This window comes from Grampus griseus (genome assembly GCF_964374135.1).
Source record: "Grampus griseus genome assembly, chromosome: 5".
NCBI lineage: Eukaryota > Metazoa > Chordata > Mammalia > Artiodactyla > Delphinidae > Grampus > Grampus griseus.
In genome coordinates, this window is record NC_138998.1 from 61,886,159 (window position 1) to 61,910,036 (window position 23,878).

The 23,878-nt window shown below is 42.3% G+C and overlaps 1 protein-coding gene across 1 annotated transcript in view; it reads right to left on the reverse strand.

Moving 5' to 3' along the window:
- Positions 1-336: 336 nt before the first annotated feature.
- Positions 337-23,878, reverse strand: part of LOC309822951 (UPF0524 protein C3orf70 homolog) — a gene marked incomplete at both ends in the record, with an annotated part of 99,986 nt that continues 76,444 nt past the window's right edge. Inside the window, one exon of the mRNA XM_082655051.1 lies at positions 337-893. Coding sequence (XP_082511177.1) covers positions 337-893 — 557 coding nt within the window. The remainder of the gene's footprint in view (positions 894-23,878) is intronic.

Genomic DNA, 23,878 nt, shown 5'->3' on the forward strand with positions numbered 1-23,878 from the left:
CCGGGCAGCTCCTCAACCTGATCCGTGATGCTCTGTGATCATCACTTCATCACATCATTGCTTTCAAAGTTCCCAGTGAAATTAAGGCTGGGTCACAATTCATGACACCAGATGCTACATAAAAAGGAAGTCAAGATACAAAAGAAAATCATTTATAAGAAAAAAATGTCTTAATTATAAGACTAATGTAAAAGTGAAGCTAAATCAGCAGACCACTGAACTGGTATGGTTGTTAGAGAGGGGTAGAAAACATCGACTGCATTGGAAAAAGGATCCATTAGACAAAAGTACAAAAGCTCAGCATGGATCAGAGGACGGGGCTTCCTGCCTGGACGCTCACACGGTGGTTTCTATTGTTTCGATCACTTCCAGATCAGACTGCGAAGGGGAGAGAAGGGTGCACTCGTCTGGTTCCCAGCTGCTCTCTGGACTGTAATCTTCCTCTGAACTCAGTTCTGCTCCTTCTTCTGTGTCCTCATCGCACGACTCCACATAGTGAGCCCCGACTGCATTGATCCCAGAGTCCTCAGAACTTGAGGGAGAAGAGCAGTGATCTATTTTTGGCGTATTGCTCTCTTTTGATATTAAGGCATCGTGTGCAGAGACCTCCTCGGGGCTAATTTTGTGGGAATGTGGCGCCGGCTGCTTCTGCACATAACACATCTTCCCATTAATACATTTAACCTGATAGTTGTCAATAAAGAGGTCTGAGATCATACAGTACCTTGGTGAATCAGGGGGGAGGGGAGGCTGGAAGACAGATGCGAATTTCAAAAAGTGTTCAGTGAGGGACACTGAGATCTGAATGGTGTTTGTGGGTTCCCAAGGCCTTGCGGGAATCTCAGTGCTTGGAAGCTGTTCCACAGGGGTCATCGGCTGATACACGTATTTGCCTGTGGGGAACACAAAAAGGCAGCTGAAATCTAAGAGTATTACACACACTACATTAAGGTAGCCATAATGGTTTCTCTCTGAGGACTCAGAATGTTTTTAAAAATATTTCAATAACATCTCAGAAGAAACTAATAATAGAATCGTTCAAAACTGTTATAATCAATTAAAAATACAACACGGTACCATAACATCATGGTGTTTTCATCTAAGAAACTCAACACACTTTACAAATCTTAATTTATATTTGAGTCTTTTTAATGCCTCTGGAATAGGTGGGTGGATACTATCATCCTTATTTTTCAGACAACTTGAAATGATTTACCCATCATACTAAAATAAGGAATGTCCACATTATAGTATGGTAAAAACATACTGTAAAATAGTATAATATACCATAAAATTATAATTCCATTTTTATCTTTAATAATTATATGCTAATATAGACATTTAAAATTTATCATCAGGATTATGATAAGACTTTCACTCTTCAGGTTTCTATGTTTTAATCAGAATACACATACACACACACATTTAATAGGTAATGGCCTATAGCATTGTCCTGGTCACCCTCAGTGGCCAGGGTCAGGTGCAGGGTGTGAAATGATCTCTTTCAAGACCCAAAGCTCATCAGTGGCCAAAGCAGGAGATGTTCTCCCTGACACCAATTCCACAAGCACAACCTCAGCCAAGCACAGGCACAGGCAGATGCAGGGGGGTGACCTGCCAGATGTTTCTAGAAAACCAAGAAGCTTATCCCCAAACCTTCCCTCTGCCTAGGTGTTTCTCACAGAGTTTGTGTGGAAGTGAAACCTAACTGGATCTGCTCCTCCCGCATCTCTTTGCTCATTCTCTTTTGCTTCACTCAACAGTTAACAAAGCCTCCCCTGTACCAAGTGCTAAGAAGACAGATGGAGATGACAATTGCCCAGTCTGTAAGCCTAAAATGATTTAAAAATAGAAATCTGGAAAAAAAAAAAAAAACCAACAACGACCACAAGTCCCAGAGACAGAAGCCACAAATGTAGGCACCATCTTGGGTTTATTCCTAACGTAGCTGATTTATCAATCAGTCCATACAGTATCTTCTGCACATATTTATGACACTGTTTTTTAACCTCAATGCTATTGCCATTTCAGATCAGATAATCCTTTGCTGAGGGGCTGTCCTATGCACTAGCATCCTTGGCCTCTACCCACTAGATGCCAGTAGCACCTCCTCCCCAGGCTGACAATCAAAACATCTCCAGGGCTTCCCTGGTGGCGCAGTGGTTGAGAGTCCGCCTGCCAATGCAGGGGACACGGGTTGGTGCCCCGGTCTGGGAAGATCCCACATGCCGCGGAGCGGCTGGGCCCGTGAGCCATGGCCGCTGAGCCTGCGCGTCTGGAGCCTGTGCTCCGCAACGGGAGAGGCCGCAACAGTGAGAGGCCCGCGTACTGAAAAAAAAAAAACCCAAAAAAACCCAAAAACCAAAACAAAACATCTCCAGATGTTGTCACATATACCTGGAGGCAAAATCGCCCTCGCTGAGAACCACTGATTTATGACCTCCTCATGAGCATCTCTTTGCAGGCAAATCACCCACTGTGCTCTGCTCCCATCTGTTTTAGTTCTTAGTCAGATCGAAAATTCTAGGATAGGGATCACATTTGTAAGGAAAACTACCTTGTATTTTTTAAATAAGTTCATTAAGCATGGACGAATAGCAATTTTAGATCAGAAATGTGAACAGCAAACTGTGCCACAGATAGTGCAACATTTGATCTATTAAGATCAATCAAGCCTGCCTGTATTTTTTACCTCTGTTTCTTGACTCCTGTACAAAAAAGTAGGCTTAGATGCCACAATTTCTTTGTAACTAAATTACTCTAAAAATACACTCAGCTTCATTCTGGAGTGAGGGAATTCCCCTGGCAGTCCAGCGTTAGAATTCCGCACTCTCATTGCCAAGGGCCCGGGTTCAATCCCTGGTCTGGGAACTAAGATCCCACATGCCACGCGGCACGGCTAAAAAAAAAAAAAATCATTCTGGAGTAAAACTGTTAAGCCTTTGGGGTCCCAGGTCTGCTTCCAAGCCTGGACATATTTCACACAAACCTTACAGTCTAACAAAAATACAAGCAAGAACTGTCATGCCTGCCTGGGAAATTGTTTAAAATATATTGGGCTGGCCAAAAAGTTCGTTCAGTTTTAAGTAAAAATAAAAGACATTTTTCATTTTCACAAAGAACTTCATTGAACAACATATTCACTAACCGATCTGACTTTTTGGCCAACCCAATACCAGGTATCTTCAATTCTGTTCTCTGTAAAGGAAGGGATTACTCCTTGTCAGGCAAAGTTCAAGTCAGGCAAGTTCTAACAGCTTGGTAGGAACTCTGAATCCAAGCAGAGGGGCAAAAAAGGCAGACTTTCAAGCCTCCCCTCTGGTCTGTCAGCCCCAGGATTAGAGAAAGATGAGTGTGGGCAGAGGACAGAAAAGGGACTGGGAGAATTTAGGGGACTCTACTCCCTTCTGTCCACAGAGTGGTGAACAAAACATCTGGAACGGAGGTTTGGTCTTTTCTTGGGTGGTAGACTGGTGGTTACTGGGTTCAGAGGCTATGGATGGCAGGCACTCATGAAATGCTTGTCGCAGATGCTGATTAAGCTCATTCTGGCCCAAGTAACCTATGGTTTAGTTACCCACTGGTCACCGCATAAGAGGTTCCTGAGACCCAGAGGGCTCAGCGCTTTATCTAGTCCAAAGGTGGAGAGGATCCTGCAGCCTGACTTTGGGCCTTCTCTGACCAGCCTCTCCTACTCTCACCTAAGCCCCCTTGCTGCACCCACCCCCTTACCCGCCTTTGTGCTTCTTCAAAATTTGCTTTTTCTCTTCTTCTCAGTTGTTCTACCTCTTACTTTCCTCTCTCCTCCAAAGCACCATTTTTATTTCTTGAAGTGTGGTAAAAGTAAGAGAAATGCAGCTTGGAGAGAAAGGTATGTTGCATTCCAGATTACATTTTCTTCTACCAGTTACACCTATTAAACATGCTATTCAGAGCTGGAGTGACAGCCTGTTATCTGGTGATACTGAGATACAGATGCAAAGAGGAAGGCAGGGAAGAGAAAAGTAATAAAGATGGCCAGATGAGAAACAGAGTTGAGTAAACACCTTTTAAATATCAATGATTATATAATACTATATTGTTTGATTTGCTCATAAACATATAAATTATAAAACAAACATATCAAGGATTTAGTTTTGTAAAGAGTCCAGAGGGGGTACTTCCCTGGGGGTGCAGTGGTTAAGAATCCGCCTGCCAATGCAGGGGACATGGGTTCGAGCCCTGGTCCGGGAAGATCCCACATGCCACGGAGCAACTAAGCCCATGCACCACAACTACTGAGCCCGCGCTCTAGAGCCTGCACTCTAGAGCCTGCAAACCACAACTACTGAGCCCACGTGCCACAACTACCGAAGCCTGCGCGCCTAGAGCCCGTGCTCTGCAACAAGAGAAGCCACCGCAATGAGAAGCTGGCACACCGCAACAAAGAGTAGCCCCCGCTCGTTGCAACTAGAGAAAGCCTGCGCGCAGCAACAAAGACCCAACGCAGCCAAAAATAAATAAATAAATTTAAAATAAATAAAAAATGTGGTGTTTGTCTAGGTTTCCCCACTGTAAAGTTAGTATTTTTCTCTCTATAATATTAAGTATCTTGTGAAGAGATATTTTGAGAGTATGCAAATACCCTGTTTCTCATCATACCACCATCTACTAATTTTAGCATGCACAGGTGGATGTGGCCTGCAACAATCACTACTGTGGTATTTGCCAAATAGTGATTTTCTATTTACATCATTCCTTCTATATTTATTAATTAGAATTCTATCTAAGCAGGAGATGCTCCTTCTCCCTCATTTATTTATGTATTCAATTATTTACTGATAGAAGCATGGACTCATATTTATTTTATTCTAGGGATTGTAATCCTTTACTACCGTTATTTATTTTGTTGCTCAAATTGTCCCAGACTTAGCTCTTGGGAGCTCCTTTAAGTTACCCCTGTGTCATTTCAACATGCCCCATATTTTTGTGACGACTTCCTCACGTTCTGGCGTCATAAGAAGTTACTGGCTTATCCTGTACTTCCCCTGCCCCAGTCCAGGAATCAGCCATTTCTCCAAGGAGCCCTAGCTCCTTTCTTACGAACTTACACATTCTTAAGCTTATTCTCAAAATACTCCTGTGAAGCAGAATCTTAGTTTGCTAATGACTCATTCAGCCACTCACAAAATTCATCCATACGAAAGTGAAGACTACACCTCATTACACTACTTAACACCCATTTTAAAAAATAATATAAAAACTAAAAATAAACTTCGTAAACGCATTACTTTATATGGAATCTTTTTCAAGGGAGCTCAAATCACATTCTCAATAATGAAACTGACTAATCACAATAGGTTTTTGTGATCACTAAGTGAAAAATAAATTTCATATATTCATGTTTCTTTTCAGGAAAGCTGGTTCAACACTACAGGTATTTCTCAACTAAAGGCCAATCAAAACCACTAAATAAGTAACTTAAACTATTCTTTTAAAGTCTTGGTTCATAATTTTTCTGACTGTTCTTCCCCAATGGTGTTTAGCAACAATATGTAGTACATACTGTTTTATTGTTTTTGTTTTTTAACATCTTTATTGGAGTATAATTGCTTTACAATGGTGTGTTAGTTTCTGCTGTATAACAAAGTGAATCAGCTATACTGTATACATATATCCCCATATCCCCTCCCTCTTGCATCTCCCTCCCACCCTCCCTATCCCACCCCTCTAGGTGTTCACAAAGCACCGAGCTGATCTCCCTGTGCTATGTGGCTGCTTCCCACTAGCTATCAATTTTACATTTGGTAGTGTGTATATGTCCATGCCACTCTCTCACTTTGTCCCAGCTTACCCTTCCCCCTCCCCGTGTCCTCAAGTCCATTCTCTAGTAGGTCTGCACAGACCTACATACTGTTTTCACCATGCCTCAATGAGACACTAAAAAAGATTTATGTTTTCATCCTGGTGGAAAGAAGGAAGGGATAGAGGGAGAGAGGGGAGAGTTAATTACTTTCTCAAGCTCATGTAGTAAGGCAGAGGTCAGTTCTAGAGCCCAAGCCCTGTGACAGCCTATGTTCTTTCTTCATGAGAATACTCATTACTTAATTAATAAGATTTATCTAATGCTCTTGTTAGTTTACACTGTCATTCTCTGCCATTAACTTCAGCTAATATTCCAATCGGTAGCACAGTTGTACATATATAGTAGATACATTCCCTAGTAGGAGTTTCTTTCTTTTGGTTGTAGAGCACAAAGGGAAGGCAGGTGGGGACAAACGTAGAAAATGATTTATGTGGCCCCTTAAGCTATTGCATGCACTTTGTTAAACTAGTTTTTAGGATCAGTTGTGCATTTTGATTTTTAAAAAAGATCCTCTGGAGGGGAATGCGCTTTTTGCTTTTACAGATAGTTTTATGACTGTTAAATGTGTGTCCGCTTGACACATGAACTACACTGCTCTCAGGGAATGCAAAGTTATTTTAAAATTAGCCTAAGCAAAATATAATTAAAAAGGTAAATCTACTGAAAAAAACTGAGTGGCCTAAGGGAAACTGCATGCACAGTTCAGTTCTTTGATTTTATATACTGAATCACAAGTATGCTTATTTTAGTCCCAAGGGCATTCATTATATTGAAAATAATATTAAATATTCTTATTCAGCTATTTCTGCAATGTACATTATTTACTTAGTTGAGTAGCATATCACAAACTAAAAGCAAAAGAACCTAACATTTATTATAACCAATATTTTTTGTGGCCTTACCCTCTACCACCCTGCTCCACTGGCAGTAATATACCAATATTTTTGTACTTCAATCTATGAGAACAATAAAGTTCATACATTGCTCAATATATTGAAGTCCCCAATCAGAAATTTATGCAAGATGCTAATTTCTTCATTTTTCAAATCGTGTAAACTTTAGTGAGGAGGAACATATTAATGTAAAGCAAAACCCCAGTGAGACAGAGCACCAGAGCATGGTTTATTTACTCAGTTAACAAATATTTATTGACTATTTACCATGTTTATACTACTAAATCAGATGCTGTGGGGAAATAAAAAGTACAATGTGTAGTCATGCTTCAAGGGGCTTCCAGTCAAACTGCAGGGAGAAGATAAAAAATAAAAATAAAACACCAGTTGAGCAAAACTGTAAATATACAAGGGCATTCACCAAGCAGCGGAATAGGATTCCAGGCTTCACTGAAGGACTGTACCTGGCTGTTAAAAGACACACACCTGTGGAGTAGCAATCGGAACTGCTCCAGGCCAGTTCCAGAGCCAGAATGTGTCAGCAGGCATGTGGGGTTCACAGAGTCGACCAAGACAGCAAAGGAGGATAAAGTTTGTGAGGAAGACAGAGGCTGGATGGGGCTTAGAATGCAAGGCCAAAGTGTTCGTGTTTTGCTAACAATGGGGACCAGTGCAGATTCCTGAGGAGGCAAGTAACAACAATAAAAGAGGGATTTCAGAGAATTTAGTCTGGTAAAGATGTGCAGAGGGACTGGAAAGAGAAGAGATGGGGGTTAAGGGGAGGCTATTACAGGGTTTCAAGCATGACATTCTGACCTGACGCAAGTCACCTGGCTCAGTAGAGGAAGGAACACCAGAGACATTCCTAGGAAGGTGGCAGATCCTGGGGGTTCAGGGCAAGGACTGAGGCTACGTACTGGCTGTCCAACCTTTATCAAATGAACAGTCCCATGCTTTCCATTTCCTCAGGGTAAAGTGGTCAGTGCACTCTATCTTTTAAAGCACTGACTCAATGCCTGGCACACTGTATAATTCTATTATTGGTGTTGCTTATAGAAGACAGGAGCTGCCTGCAGGTCTCCGAGCCCCTCTATAGAGGCTTCCCAGCTTTGCCTTTCTACTCACTTCCATTTCTATCTGCTCCTCTCATGGGATGGGCACAGATAAAGCTGGTCTAAAGCACAAATCAGACTTCGACAATCAAGCTTCCACCATCTTCCAGTTGGTTTTACGCTCAGATCTGGAGTTAAGTCAAACTGGTAAGAGGGGGAATGGAGGAGGTGGAGGAAGTACCACGGAACAGCCTGTGCAGGGCAGGAGCCCTCACCAACAGACCTCTACAGTCTGCACTGCTCTGGGCCACAATTTTGACACCCTGAAGTAGGGCAGCCAGTACAGTGAGGCCTGCCTTAAAAATAACATTTCTAAAAGTGCCATAAACCAACGAGAGAGAGAAGCTGTTCACCATATTTACCAAGTTAGAGTAGCCAATGTGAAGAGAGACATGATGAAGCCTCTATCCTTTTTTAAACCATGTTTATTCCTACCTGAAGCCAAGTCTTCTGGTTTGAGGGACAGATACATGTAAAAAAAAAAATTGTGTATTTTAATAAGTAACTACCACTGAAAAACTAGGGGTAAAGAGAAGTGTAAAATGCATCCCTCTTACGACCCAATTTGAGTCACACAAACATCTGTAAGCATCACAAGAAGAAAGAGAAGTATTAAGTTGTGGGGTATACACTATATAAGGTACAGGAGCCCAGAAAAAGTGAGGGCTGGAAGGGCTAAGAAGAGGCTCCCAAGAAACGGATATAAACTTAAGAAGGGCTAGGACCTGGACAAAAGAAAGTAAAGTGGCAGGCTTTGTGCAAAATCCAGAGGCGGAAGTAGTGTGGGCTGTCTCAGGGGCAGTGGGGTAAACAGCCTTACTGGAACAGAGGGTCTCCTGCCACAAAACCAGTCTCATCACAGATAATCTAGAAAGAGAGCAAAACCCTTCCCTTGCCTAAGGAGACTGGATACCATAAGAGCCACTCTGCTGAATAAACTGGCACAATGGAACTTGTAGACACAGACAATTCCAGTTGGGAAAGAGCCCCTTGTAGGGCCAGAGAGTTCGGAAACATCCAATAGGTAAGTCTGGCTAAAACAGGCCATAGTAAAAAATGAAAAAAAAAAAGGCAGAGAATGAGAACTCTCTTAGGCTTTCCAGTTCCTTTTAGGGGGCCAAATAAGGGTCTCATGGAGCGAATATCTCCACCTCTTTATCCTTAATCTCAGAAGTCCTACTTATCCACCGGGAGCTGTTCTGTAGAGTTGGTTTTAATACAGTAATTGGTTAAAAAAGGGATGGCTGAGGGAGTCTTCTAAGGATGGCTGACTGAGGATGAGATGAAGCATGAAAAACCGTATGTTCAGAAAGAAGAGGAGGGCTGCTGACAGAGCACACAGAGACTCAACCACTGTGTATTAAGTATCTGCACTTTGCAGTACAGGAAAACACTGGGAGAGAAGCCTGATGGAGGGAAAGAGGAATAAGTGAAAAGTGGCTGATTATGGATCACTGCAAGGGAAGGAAAGCTGTATGAGTGCCACCCCTTTTTTGTCTGAAGATGGATGACGATGATGATAGTCATTACCTTTGATTTCTTTATAAGAAGCCTTGACCTTATTGGCATTTTATTAAACCATCTCAGCCTCCTACCTTCCTCTGCAAAAATCAATAGTGGATGGGCTGAGTTACCAGACTAGCCAACAGATTTCTAAAACTTCAATTAGAAAAAATTTGAGAACAAAGAAACTCCCTATGGGAGGCAGCACAAGTGGAGATGGAGAACATGAAGACTCTGGCGCAGTTTTCTGCCATTCCACTAACACACAGCTGTGTAGTTCTACAGATCCCAAATAAGTTATTAGCAGCCATTAATCCAATGGACAGATAATCGTGACAGTCTAAAACTAAGGGAAGTAGTACAAGACATCTGTCACATTCATCTATTGATCTGGGAATAAAAAGTTCAGAAAATTCCCAAGAAAAGGATGCTAACCAGTCAACCTGATCTAAGAAAATTAAGATCTTAAACCATCTGTGCTTTTCACAGGGGCTCAGCAGATACTTACTGAAATAAAACAATACATTTTTTTTGTTAAAGGTTATTTTTGTAAGGAACATGTCTGTGTTTAGTCAAGAACCTCATTTTTAAATTTATACAAACCAGTATGGCATTCTGGAGCTTTATTTGTTTATTAATCAGTCACAACAATAATAAAACACATTCTAAGTATCAATGAGATATAATTTAAAATCAAATTATTTATATACAAAAATTTATATTTCCCAATGGAATGAAAGAAAATATATTCACCATGTTATTTCTTTAATCAGTTGTTATAATTACCTCTCATTTCTCTTGGACCTGTGATTAGGCCAGCCAACTTTAAAATCAGTGCCACTGGGGAAACCCAGAGTTAGGGGTAAGAACTTACAAATGTACTACTTACAGCTAAATAGCATCTCTACTTAACTATTCACTTAACTACTCTTGAATGGGGACAAGGAGGCTCAGATGATGGCACCAAAACTCAACTTGGAGATCTGTTCTTAGACAACCTCTCTTCATCATAATAGCTGGGTTGTGAAATATATGGAGAAAGTCACTTCGCAGCTGACACTAAGCAGTAAAGAGGAAAAAGGGGCCCAGGTTATTACGAGATTATAAATGTGCTAGTATCAACTAATGCCTCTCAACTCCAAATTTTCTTTTCAATATATGTTCAGCCACAGTGAACAGAATCCCTTTAAACATTTTTCTTCTACACTGAGCAAGATGCTAAATTTCTCAGTAGAGAGCACTAGAGGGACACTACAGGAGGAAGGGGCTCTCATGTTTGCTGCACACAGGCTGGGGTGGGGGGGAATGAAATCTGCTGGAGGTCTGCCCCAGCCGTGAACCCAGAATGTACGGTTCCTTGGCAACCTTGTGGTTTTGGCCTGGCCTGGTGATAGCCTTCCCATGGCCTTCTCCACGTGCAAACCAGCGTTCTGAAGGCCTTCTGCCTACATCATTCCCTCCTGCCTATCCAAGCCTATGCCACCTTTGCATACCCACACCCTTAACTGCTCATTGCCCATGCCTTCCTGGCACTCCAAAGGGCTGCTTCCTGCTTGCCCAGCAAATTCAAAACAGTACAGCCTGGGCAAAGAGGCAAGGTTCTCTGCTATTCTGTAGGCTGAACTATACTTTCTCCAACAAGTTTTGAACCCCAGTCTTGGGGAGGCGGAATTCCTTGCACCTTTGTCCTTCCTGGGTATATATACTCCCTCAGCTCAAAGGAAATACACAGAGTTTCCTTATATCCTTTGGTCACTTATTTCTTAGAGTTTTACAATTCTTTCTCTTTCTTTTTTCTCTTTCTTCTTTTTTTTTCTTTCTTTCCTTTCTTTCTCTCTCTCTCCCTCTCTCTCTCTTGCCTTTCTTTCTCTCTTTCTTTCTTTCTTTTCTCTCTCTCTCTCTCTCCCTCCCTCCCTCTCTCTCTCTCTCTCTTTCTTTCTTTCTGTTTTTATTTATTTTCCCTGCATTGGGTCTTTGTTGCTGCAAACGGGCTTTCTCTAGTTGCGGCGAGCAGGGACTACTCTTCGTTGCAGTGTGAGGGTTTCTCATTGCAGTAGCTTCTCTTGCTGCAGAGCACACGCTCTAGGAACGCGGGCTTCCGTAGTTGCAGCACACAGGCTTAGCAGTTGTGGCTCGTGGGTTCCAGAGCGCAGGCTCAGTAATTGTGGCGCACAGGCTAAGCTGCTCTGTGGCATGTGGGATCTTCCCAGAACAGGGCTCAAAACTGTGTCCCCTGCATTGGCAGGTGGATTCTTAACCACTGCACCACCAGGAAAGTCCAACGATTCCTTATATTAAACTTCCCCTGTGTAATCTACTACATGGTTTCCATCTACTGATTGGATGTAAATTGATTCAATGACCAAAGTCAAAGTGTGGGATTTCCTGTAGAACAGGGGTCCCCAACCCCCGGGCCATGGGGGAATCAGGCCACACAGCAGGAGGTGAGCGGCTGGCGAGCAAGCGAAGCTTCATCTGCCGCTCCTCATGGTTCGCGTTACTGCCTGAACCTTCCCTCCCACCCCCGTCCATGGAAAAACAGTCTTCCACGAAACCGGTCCCTGATGCCAAAAAGGTTGGGGACCACTGCTGTAGGTGGTACTGCCTGATCTGTCTACTGAGAATGCTTTAATATAAGTATAGTATTAAAAAATTAAGTAGTTTATATATTTGGAGCCTAGACTAAGACATTAAATCTTATGTATTAAAATATTAATCCTTTAGATGTTTAAAACTGGACAAACTGACAAACAATTAAGTTTAATATTAACAGAGAACAATTTTAGAAGAATGCATTCTAAAACTTATTTTTAAAAGAATATTGTTCGAGGGAGACCTTCAAGATGGCAGAGGAGTAAGACGTGGAGATCACCTTCCTCCCCACAAATGAATCAAAAATACATCAACATGTGGAACGACTCCTACAGAACGCCTACCAACACTGGCAGAAGACCTCAGACTTCCCAAAAGGCAAGAAACTCCCCACGTACCTGGGTAGGGCAAAAGAAAAAAGAAAAATCAGAGACAAAAGAGTAGGGAGGAGACCTGCTCCTCTGGGAGGGAGCTGTGAAGGAGGAAAAGTTTCCACACACTAGGAAGCCCCTTCACTGGCAGAGACAGGGGTGGCAGCGGGGAAGCTCTGGAGCCACAGAGCAGAGCCCAGCAACAGGGGTGCAGACGGCAAAGCAGAGAGATTCCCACATAGAGGATGGGTGCCGACAGCACTCACCAGCCTGAGAGGCTTGTCTGCTCACCCACTGGGACGGGTGGGGGTTCGGAGCTGAGGCTGGGGCTTTGGAGGTCAGACACCAGGGAAGGAACTGGGGTTGGCTGCATGAACACAGCCTGAAGGGGGCTAATGCACCACAGCTAGCCAGGAGGGAGTCCAGGGAAAAGTCTGGACCTGCCTAAGAGGCAAGAGACCATTGTTTTGGGGTACGTGAGGAGAGGGGATTCAGAGCACCACCTAAACAAGCTCCAGAGACGGGCGCGAGCCATGCCTATCAGCTCAGACCCCAGAGACAGGCGTGAAATGCTAAGGGTGCTGCTGCAGCCACCATGAACCCTGTATGCAAGCACAGGTGACTACCTACACACCCCTCCCGGGAGCCTGTGCAGCCTGCCACTGTCAGGGTCCCAAGATCCAGGGACAACTTCCCGGGAGAACACACAGCACGCCTCAGGCTGTTGCAATGTCATGCCAGCCTCTGCCACTGCAGGCTCACCCCGCATTCCAATTATGACTACCGTACCCCTGCCTCTCCCCGGCCTGAGTGAGCCAGACCCCCTAATCAGCCGTTGCTTTAACCCCATCCTGTCTGGGCGGGGCACAGATGCCTGAGGGCGACCTACACACAGAGGTGGGGCTAAAACCAAAGCTGAACCCCAGGAGCTGTGCAAAAGAAGAGAAAGGGAAATCTCTCCCAGCAGCCGCAGGAGCAGCAGATTAAATCCCCGCAATCAACTTGATGAACACTGCATCTGTGGAATACCTGAATAGACAACGAATCTTCCCAAAATTGAGGTGGTGGACTTTGCGAGCAACTGTAGACTTGGGGTTTGCTTTCTGCATCTGATTTGTTTCTGATAATTATCTTAGTTTACTTTTTAGTGCTTGCTATCATTAGTGGATTCGTTTTTCTTTTTTTTTTTTTTTTTCCTTCAGTACGCGGGCCTCTCACTACTGTGGCCTCTCCCGTTGTGGAGCACAGGCTCCGGACGCGCAGGCTCAGCAGCCATGGCTCACGGGCCCAGCTGCTCTGTGCAATGTGGGATCTTCCCGGACTGGGGCACGAACCCATGTCCCCCGCATTGGCAGGTGGACTCTCAACCACTGCGCCACCAGGGAAGCCCCTTTTTTAAATTTTTTACAATTTTTTTATTTTTTCTCTTTTCGTGATTGTGTATGTTTCTTTGTGTGATTTTGTCTGCTTAAGATTTGCTTTTATCATTTGTCCTAGGGTTTTGACTGTTCATTTTTCTTTCTTGCTTTCTTTTCCTTGTTCTTTGTTTGCTTGTTTTCTTTTTATGGTGTGTGTGTGTGTATGTTTCTTTTTGTGATTTCTGTCTGTTTAGTCTTGCTTTTACCATTTGGTTTGGGGTCCTATCTGTTCGTTTTTTTGTTTTGTTGGGTTTTTTTCTTACTTTTCTTCCAAGCCGTATGGCTTGCAGGGTCTTGGTGCTCCGGCCGGGTGTCAAGCCTGAGCCTCTGAGGTCGCAGAGCCGAGTCCAGGACATTGGTCCACCAGAGACCTCCCAGCCCCACGTAATATCAATCGGTGAGAGCTCTTCCAGAGATCTCCGTCTCAATGCTAAGACCCAGCTCCACCCAGCGGCCAGCAAGCTCCAGGGTTGGACGCCCCATGCCAAACAACTAGCAAGACAGGAACACAACCCCACCCATTAGCAGAGAGGCTGCCTAAAGTATTACTAAGTTCCCAGACACCCCAAAACACACCACCAGATGCAGCCCTGCCCACCAGAAGGACAAGATCCACGGCCACCCCCCCAGAACACAGGCACCAGTCTCCTCCACAAGAAAGCCTACAAAAGCCACCGAACCAACCTCATCCACTAGAGGCAGACACCAAAAACAATGGGAAATACAAACCTGCAGCCTGCAAAAAGGAGACCCCAAACACAGTAAGTTATACAAAATGAGAAGACAGAGAAATATGTAGCAGATTAAGGAGCAAGGTAAAAACCCACCAGACCAAACAAATGAACAGGAAATAGTCTACCTGAAAAAGAACTCAGAGCAATGACAGTAAAGATGATCCAAAATCTTGGAAACAGAATGGAGAAAATACAAGAAATGTTTATCAAAGACCTACAAGAACTAAAGAACAAACAAAAAATGATGAACATCAGAATAAATGAAATTAAAAGTTCTCTAGAAGGAGTCAATAGCAGAACAACTGAGGCAGAAGAATGGATAAGTGACCTGGAGGATAAAATACTGGAAATAACTGTCACAGAGCAGAATAAAGAAAAAAGAATGAAAAGAATTGAGGATGGTCTCAGAGACCTCTGGGACAACATTAAATGCACCAACATTCAAATAATAGGGGTCCCAGAAGAAGAAGAGAAAGAGAAAGGAGCTGAAAAATATTTGAAGAGATTATAAGTTGAAAACTTCCCTAATATGGGAAAGGAAATAGTCAATCAAGTCCAGGAAGCGCAGAGAGTCCCACACAGGATAAACCCAAGGAGAAACATGGCAAGACACATAGTAATCGAACTATCAAAAATTAAATACAAAGAAAAAATATTAAAAGCAGCAAGGGAAAAGCAACAGATAACATACAACAGAATCTCCATAAGTTTAACAGCTGATCTTTCAGCAGAAACTGCAAGCCAGAAGGGAGTGGCATGGTATACTTAAAGTGATGAAAGGGAAAAACCTACAACCAAGATTACCCAGCAAGGATCTCATTCAGATGTGATGGAGAAATTAAAACCTTTTCAGAAAAGCAAAAGTTAAGAGAATTCAGCACCACCAAACCAGCTTTACAACAAATGCTAAAGGAACACAAGAGAAGGAAAAGACCTACAAAAACAAACCCAAAACAATTCAGAAAATGGTAATAGGAACATACATACTGATAACTACCTTAAACATAAATGGATTAAATGCTCCAACCAAAAGACAACAACTGGCTGAACGGATACAAAAATAAGACACATATATACGCTGTCTACAAGAGACCCACTTCAGACCTAGGGACACATACAGACTGCAAGAGAGGGAATGGAAGAAGATATGCCATGCAAATGGAAATCAAAAGAAAGCTAGAGTAGCAATACTCATAACAGACAAAATAGACTTTAAAACAAAGACTATTACAAGAGACAAAGAAGGACTCTACATAATGATCTATGGTTCAATCCAAGAAAAAGATATAACAATTGTAAATATTTATGCATCCAGGCTACCCTGGTGGTACTGTGGTTAAGAATCTGCCTGCCAATGCAGGAGACACGGGTTCAACACCTGGTCAGGGAAGATCCCACATGCCAGGAAGCAACTAAGCCCATGCAAGACAACTACTGAGCCTGCACTCTAGAGCTCGCAAGCCACAACTACTGAGCCCATGTGCCACAACTACTGAAGCCTTTGAGCCTAGAGCCCATGCTCTGCAATAAGAGAAACCACCACAAAGAGAAGCCAGCTCACCGCAATGTAGAGTAGGCCCCACGTGCCGCAATTAAGGAAAGGCCCACGTGCAGCAACAAAGACCCAGTGCAGCCATAAATAAATAAATAAATAATTTTTAAAAATCTTTATGCACCCAACATAGCAGCACCTCAATACATAAGACAAATGCTAACAGCCATGAAAGGGGAAATCAACAGTAACACAATAATAGTAGGGGACTTTAACACCCCACTTTCACCAATGGACAGATCATCCAAAATGAAAATAAACAAGGACGGACTTCCCTCATGGTGCAGTGGTTGAGAATCCATCTGCCAATGCAGGGGACACCTGTTCGAGCATGAGTTGGGAAGATCCCCCATGCTGTGGAGCAACTAAGCCTGTGTGCCACAACTACTGAGCCTGTGCTCTAGAGCCTGCGAGCCAAAACTACTGAGTGCATGTGCCGCAACTACCGAAACCCACGAGCCTAGAGCCCATGCTCCGCAACAAGAGAAGCCACAGCAATGAGAAGCCCATGCACCGCAACGAAGAGTAGCCCCCATTCACTGCAACTAGAGAAAACCAGTGCACAGCAACAAAGACCCAATGCAGCCATAAATTCATTAATTAATTAAGGAAACACAAGCTTTAAATGACACATTAGACGAGATGGACTTGGTATTTATAGGACACCCTATCCAAAAACAACAGAATACACTTTCTTCTCAAGTGCTCATGGAACATTCTCCAGGATAGTTGGGTCACAAATCAAGCCTCGGTAAATTTAAGAAAACTAAAATCATATCAAGTATCTTTTCCAACCACAAAATATGAAACTAGATATCAATTACAGGAAAAAACTGTAAAAATAACAAACACATGGAGGCTGAACAATACACTACTAAATAACCAAGATATCACTGAAGAAATCAAAGAGAAAATCAGAAAGTACCTAGAAACAAATGACAAGGAAAACGAGACAATGCAAAACCTATGGGATGCAGCAAAAGCAGTTCTAAGAGGCAAGTTTATAGCAATACAACCCTACCTCAAGAAACAAGAAAAATCTGAAACAAGCAACATAACCTTACACCTACAACAATCAGAGAAAGACAAAGAACAATAACAACAAAAAAACTCAAAGTTAGCAGAAGGAAAGAAATCATAAAGATCAGATCAGAAATAAATGAAAAAGAAATGAAGGAAACAATAAGAAAGATCAATAAAACTAAAAGCTGGTTCTTTGAGAAGATAAACAAAATTGATAAACCATTAGCCAGACTTATCAAGAAAAAAGGGAGAAGACTCAAATCAACAGAATTAGAAATGAAAAATGAAAAGTAACAACTGATACTACAGAAATACAAAGGATCATGAGAGATTACTACAAGCAACTATATGCCAATAAAATGGAAAAATTGGACGAATTCTTAGAAAAGTACAACCTTCTGAGACTGAACCAGGAAGAAAGAGAAAATGTGAACAGACCAATCACAAACACTGAAATTGAAACTGTGATTTAAAATCTTCCAACAAAACAAAAGCCCAGGACCAGATGGCTTCACAGGTGAGTTCTATCAAACATTTAGAGAAGAGCTAACACCAATCCTTCTCAAACTCTTCCAAAATATAGCAGAGGGAGGAACACTCCCAAACTCATACTACAAAGCCACCATCACCCTGATAACAAAACCAGACAAAGATGTCACAAAAAAAAGAAAACTACAAGCCAACATCACTGATGAACATAGACATGAAAATCCTCAACAAAATACTAGCAAACACAATCCAACAGCACATTAAAAGGATCATACACCATGATCAAGTGGGGTTTATTCCAGGAATGCAAGAATTCTTCAATATATGCAAATCAATCAACGTGATACACCATATTAACAAACTGAAGGAGAAAAACTATATGATCATCTCAATAGATGCAGAAAAAGGTTTCGACAAAATTCAACACCCATTTATGATAAAAGTCCTCCAGAAAGTAGGCACAGAGGGAACCTACCTCAACATAATAAAGGCCATATATGACAAACCCACAGCCAACATTGTTCTCAACAGTGAAAAACTGAAACCATTTCCTCCAAGATCAGAAACAAGAAAAGGTTGCCCACTTCACCACTATTATTCAACGTAGTTTTGGAAGTTTTAGCCACAGCAATCAGAGAAGAAAAAGAAATAAAAGGAATTCAAATTGGAAAAGAAATAGTAAAATTGTCACTGTTTGTAGATGACATAATATTATACATAGAGAATCCTAAATATGCTACCAGAAAACTACTAGGGCTAATCAGTAAAGTTGGTAAAGTAGCAGGATACAAAATTAAGGCACAGAAATCTCTTGCATTCCTATACACTGATGAAAAATCTGAAAGAGAAATTAAGGAAACACTCCCGTTTACCACTGCAACAAAAAGAATAAAATATCTAGGAATAAACCTACCTACGGAGACAAAAGACCTGTATGCAGAAAACTATAAGACACTGATGAAAGAAATTAAAGACAATACAAACAGATGGAGAGGTATACCACGTTCCTGGACTGGAAGAATCAACATTGTGAAAATGACTACACTACCCAAATCAATCTACAGAGTCAATGCAATCCTGATCAAATTACCAAAGGCATTTTTCACAGAACTAGAAAAAAAAATTTTTTAATTTGTTCAGAAACACAAAAGACCCCAGAATGCCAAAGCAAACATGAGAAGGAGGAATGCAGCTGGAGGAATCAGTCTCCCTGACTTCGGACTATACTGCAAAGCTACAGTAATCAAGACAGTATGGTACTGGCACAAAAATAAATATAGATCAGTGGAACAGGATTGAAAGCCCAGAGATAAACCCACAAACATATGGTCACCTTATCTTTGATAAAGAATGCAAGAATATACAATGGAGCCTCTTCAATAAGTTGTGCTGGGAAAACTGGACAGCTACATGGAAAAGAATGAAATTACAACACTTCCTAAAACCATACACAAAAATAAACTCAAAATGGATTGAAGACCTAAATATAAGGCCAGACACTATAAAACTCTTAGAGGAAAACGTAGGCAGAGCACTCTATGACATAAATCACAGCAAGATCCTTTTTGACCCACTTCCTACAGAAATGGAAATAAAAACAAATATTAACAAATGGGACCTAATGAAACTTGAAAGCTTTTGCACAGCAAAGGAAACCATAAACAAGACAAAAAGACAAACCTCAGAATGGGAGAAAATATTTGCAAATGAAGCAACTGACAAGGGATTAATCTCCTAAATATACAAGTAGCTCATGCAGCTCAACAGCAAAAAAACAAACAACCCAATCCAAAAATGGGCAGAAGACCTAAATAGACATTTCTCCAAGAAGATATACAGATTGCCAAGAAATACATGAAAGGATGCTCAACATCACTAATCATTAGAGAAATGCAAATAAAAACCACAATGAGGTATCACCTAACACCAGTCAGAATGACCATCAGTAAAAAATCTACAAACAATAAATGCTGGAGACCGTGTAGAGAAAAGGGAACCCTGCTGCATTGTTGGTGGGAATGTAAATTGATACAGCCAGTATGGAGAACAGTATGGAGGTCCCTTAAAAAACTGAAAATAGAATTACCATATGACCCAGCAATCCCACTACTGGGCATACACCCTGAGAAAACCATAATTTAAAAAGAGACATGTATCACAATGTTCACTGCAGCACTATTTACAATACTCAGGACATGGACGCAACCTAAGTGTCCATCGACAGATGAATGGATAAAGAAGATGTGGCACATATATACAATGGAATATTACTCAGCCATAAAAGGAAATGAAATTGAGTTATTTGTAGTGAGGTGGATGGACATAGAGTCTGTCATACAGAGTGAAGTCAGTCAGAAAAAGGAAAACAAATACTGTATGCTAACACATATATATATGGAATCTAAAAAAATAAAATGGTTCTGATGAACCTAGGGGCAGGACAGGAATAAAGACACAGACATAGAAAATGGACTTGAGGACACAGGGAGTGGGAAGGGTAAGCTGGGACAAACTGAGAAAGTAGCATTGACATATATACACTACCAAATGTAAAACAGCTAGCTAGTGGGAAGCAGCTGCATAGCACAGGGAGATCAGCTCGGTGCTTTGTGACCACCTAGAGGGGTGGGATAGGGAGGGTGGGAGGGAGGGAGACGCAAGGGGGAAGAGATATGGGAACATATGTATACATATAGCTGATTCACTTTGTTATATAGCAGAAACTAACAACGTTGTAAAGCAATTATACTCCAATAAAGATGTTAAAAAAATAATGACAAAAAACAGTTACTTGAATATTTCTGTATCAATAATTAATGTCAAATATAACTAAGATAAAGAGAGCTTACTGAATGCCGTTTAGTATCCTCCTCCAAAGGAATGACATATAAAACTACTGAACTAAAAGTTCCTTCCCTAAAAAACAAGCTGGAAAAAAAAAATTCTGAACCAGCTTTCACAATAGACCAAGATATGTTAAACTTAATTCCATATTGAAAAAATTCAGGGTAGGTTGGGAGTAACATTCAGTACCTTTATGAATCAGAGCAGACCATCGTGACTGGCAAAGTACAGTAGAGGTCTTTTCCCTAGAGCCTGGAATACAACTGCCTACGAAGAGGACAAAAGAGGCAAGGAGGAAGTAGCCCTCCCTGTAAAGCATGTGGAATATAAAAGAAGTAGCCCTCCCTGTAAAGCGTGTGGTTCTTTTTGGAGCACGTAGGAGCAGCATGTAAAGTAAACCTACCGATTCAGCACTGTGATTAGCACTACGCGAGCTTTATAGCTATTTGCCTACACATGTGTGGTAATTTATGACTAGAGCAGTTGCCTGTATGGTTTTAGCTTTCTGATACAACAATGAGATTTGGTAATATGATAATGCAGATTTTCAAGGCTGAATAAGGTTTCTCTGGGTTTGATGAGTTTTTTAAGTTATCACTTTAATTGACAAGGAAAAAAAGGTACCACCAGCAAAAATATATCCCCTGCAGAGAAACAAAGCCACAGGTCTTCGGGGGCTAGGCTGTGCCTAAAAAACACTCCCAGACACCAGCCTTACAGCAAGGATGAAGCATATGCAGGTGCAGTTGTTGTTATCTGCCTGGACTAATCTAAGCAAATAAAACCATCCTGGGAATTGTCTGTGCAGATGGCTGGCTCAAAGAGAGCCCCAGCTGTTCCCACCACAGGCATACCAATTATGGAATTTTTTTTTAATGTTGCTAATAAACAACCAAATAGGATTTCTGTGAATCCTTTACAGACGATGAAACTAAAATGTCAGGTGAGATCTTCTTGATGGTTTCAAACAAATAGATTAATGAAGCTTTTATTCCTTCTGTCTGGAATAAAAACAGGCCACATTCTATTCAAAACAAGTATCTCCAAGTGTTCACTGATGAATGCCAATAATTCAGAAAATGTGTAGTGTTCCCAGAAAACCTCAAAGGATTACAAAATGATGTGATAAAGGAAGAGAGTATTTTCCTTTACAGTAAACATTTTTATGAACCCACACAGGAAAAAAAAAAAGATGTATTCACATACTATACTGCACAAGAACACTTATTACAAAACTACTCATTTTACAGCTTGGTGCATGTGATGGTCAACTTGGAGGGGGTTTTGGATGAGACTAACATTTAAATTGGTGGACTCTGGGTAAAGCAGATAGTCCTCCATAATGTGGATGGGCCTCCGCAAGTCAGCTGGAAGCCTGTATAGAGCAAAAAGACCAGCCTCCCTGAACGAGAGGGAAAGGAGACTATCTTTGGACTTTATCTGCAACACCGGCTCTCCTGGGTCTCCAACCTGCCAGCCCACACTGTAGATTTTGGACTCACTATTCTCCATAATTGTGTGAGCCAATTACTTATAATAAATCTCTTCCTATGTGTACACACATCCCATTGGTTCTGTTTCTCAGGAGAACCCTGAATAATACAGTGGGACTAATATTGCTTGTAATGGTGATGAGATACTGCCAGGGCAATATAATCTGTCAAGCTTTAACATCCAGTAATGGGGGAAAAAAGTGTATCCAACTCTTTAGTCTAGCGCCTTTTTTCCTTGATAAGACCACCCCCAAAGGAGATCTTCTACCTCATCTTCAACTGTCTCTCAGGCCAGCTGGTGAGAAGCAGCACTGTGAAGTCACAGTCTTTGTTCTGAGGGAAAGCAGGAAGGAGGACAATACGGCAGAGTAGAAAAACTTGAGCTCACCCTCCCTGATGAAAACACCAAAATCACAACTAGCTGCTGAACAACCATTGACAAAAAAAGACTGGAATCTATCAAAAAAGGCATTCTACATCCAAAGACAAGGAAGAAGCCACAACGAGACAGTAGAATGGGCGGTTTCACAATATAATCAAACCCCATACCAACCGAGTAGGCGACCCACAAACTGAAAAATACTTGTATCACAGAGGTTCTTCCCAAGGAGTGAGAGTTCTGAGCCCCACATCAGGCTCCTCAGCTTGGGATCTGGCATTGGGATGAGGAGCATCCAGAGCATTTGGCTTTCAAGGCCGGTGGAGCTTGAGTGCAGAAGCTTCACAGGACTGGGGGAAAGAGAGACTCCATTCTTGGAGGGCACACACAAGGTTTCATGTGCACTGACCCACAGCAAAGCAGTAACTCCACAGGAGCCCAGGTCGGACCTACCTGCGGGTTTTGGAGGGTCTCCTGGGGAGGTGGGAGTTGGCCGTGGCTCACTGTGGGGGACAAGGACACTGGTGGCAGAGGCTCCAGGGAATATTCATTGGCATGAGCTCTCCCAGAGGTCGCAATTTTGGCATCAAGACCTAGGCCCACGCAACCCCCTGCAGGCTCCAGTGCTGGCTCCAGGGCTGCGACACCTCAGGCAAAACAACCAACAGGGTGGGAAGACAGCCCCACCCGTCAGCAGACAGCCTGCCTAAAGTTATCCTAAACACACAGCCACCTCTAAACACACCCATTGACTGGGCCCTGCCCATCAGAGAGACAAGACCCAGCTCCACCCACCAGTGGGCAGGCACCAGTCCCTCCAACCAGGAAGCCTGCACAAGCCTCTTAGACAGCCTCACCCACAAGAGGGCAGACAGCAGAAGCATAAGGAACTACAACCCTGTAGCCTGCAGAATGGAGACAGCAATCACAGAAAGTTACACAAAATGAGATGACAGAGAAATATATTCCAGATGAAGGAACAAGATAAATCCCCAGAAGTATAACTAAGTAAAGTGGAGACAGGCAATCTGCCAGAAAAAGAATTCAGAGTAATGGTAGTAAAGATGATCCAAGATACTGGAAAAAGAACAGAGAGGCACAGGGAATTCCCTGGCTGCCCAGTGGTTAGGACTCCGTGCTTCCACTACAGGGAGCACAGGTTTGATCACTGGTCAGGGAACTAAGATCCCACATGCCACACAGCGCAGCCAAAAAATGAAGAATGGAGGCATAGACCGAGAAGACACAAGAAATGTTTAACAAAGAGCTAGAAGATTTAAGAACAAACAAACAAAGATAAACAACACAATAACTGAAATAAAAAAACGCTAGAAGGAATCAATAGCAGAGTAACTGACGCAGAAGAAAGAATAAGTGAGCTGGAAAACAATCAAGATTGGTGGAAATCACCACTGCAGAACAGAATACAGAAAAAAGACTGAAAAGAAATAAGGAGGGACTTCCCTCATGGTGCAGTGGTTAAGAATCCGCCTACCAATACAGGGGACACAGGTTCAGTCCCTGGTCTGGGAAGATCCCACATGCCGTGCAGTAACTAAGCCCATGCACCACAACTACTGAGCCTGAGCTCTAGAGCCCGCGAGCCAAAACTACTGAAGCCCTTGTGCCC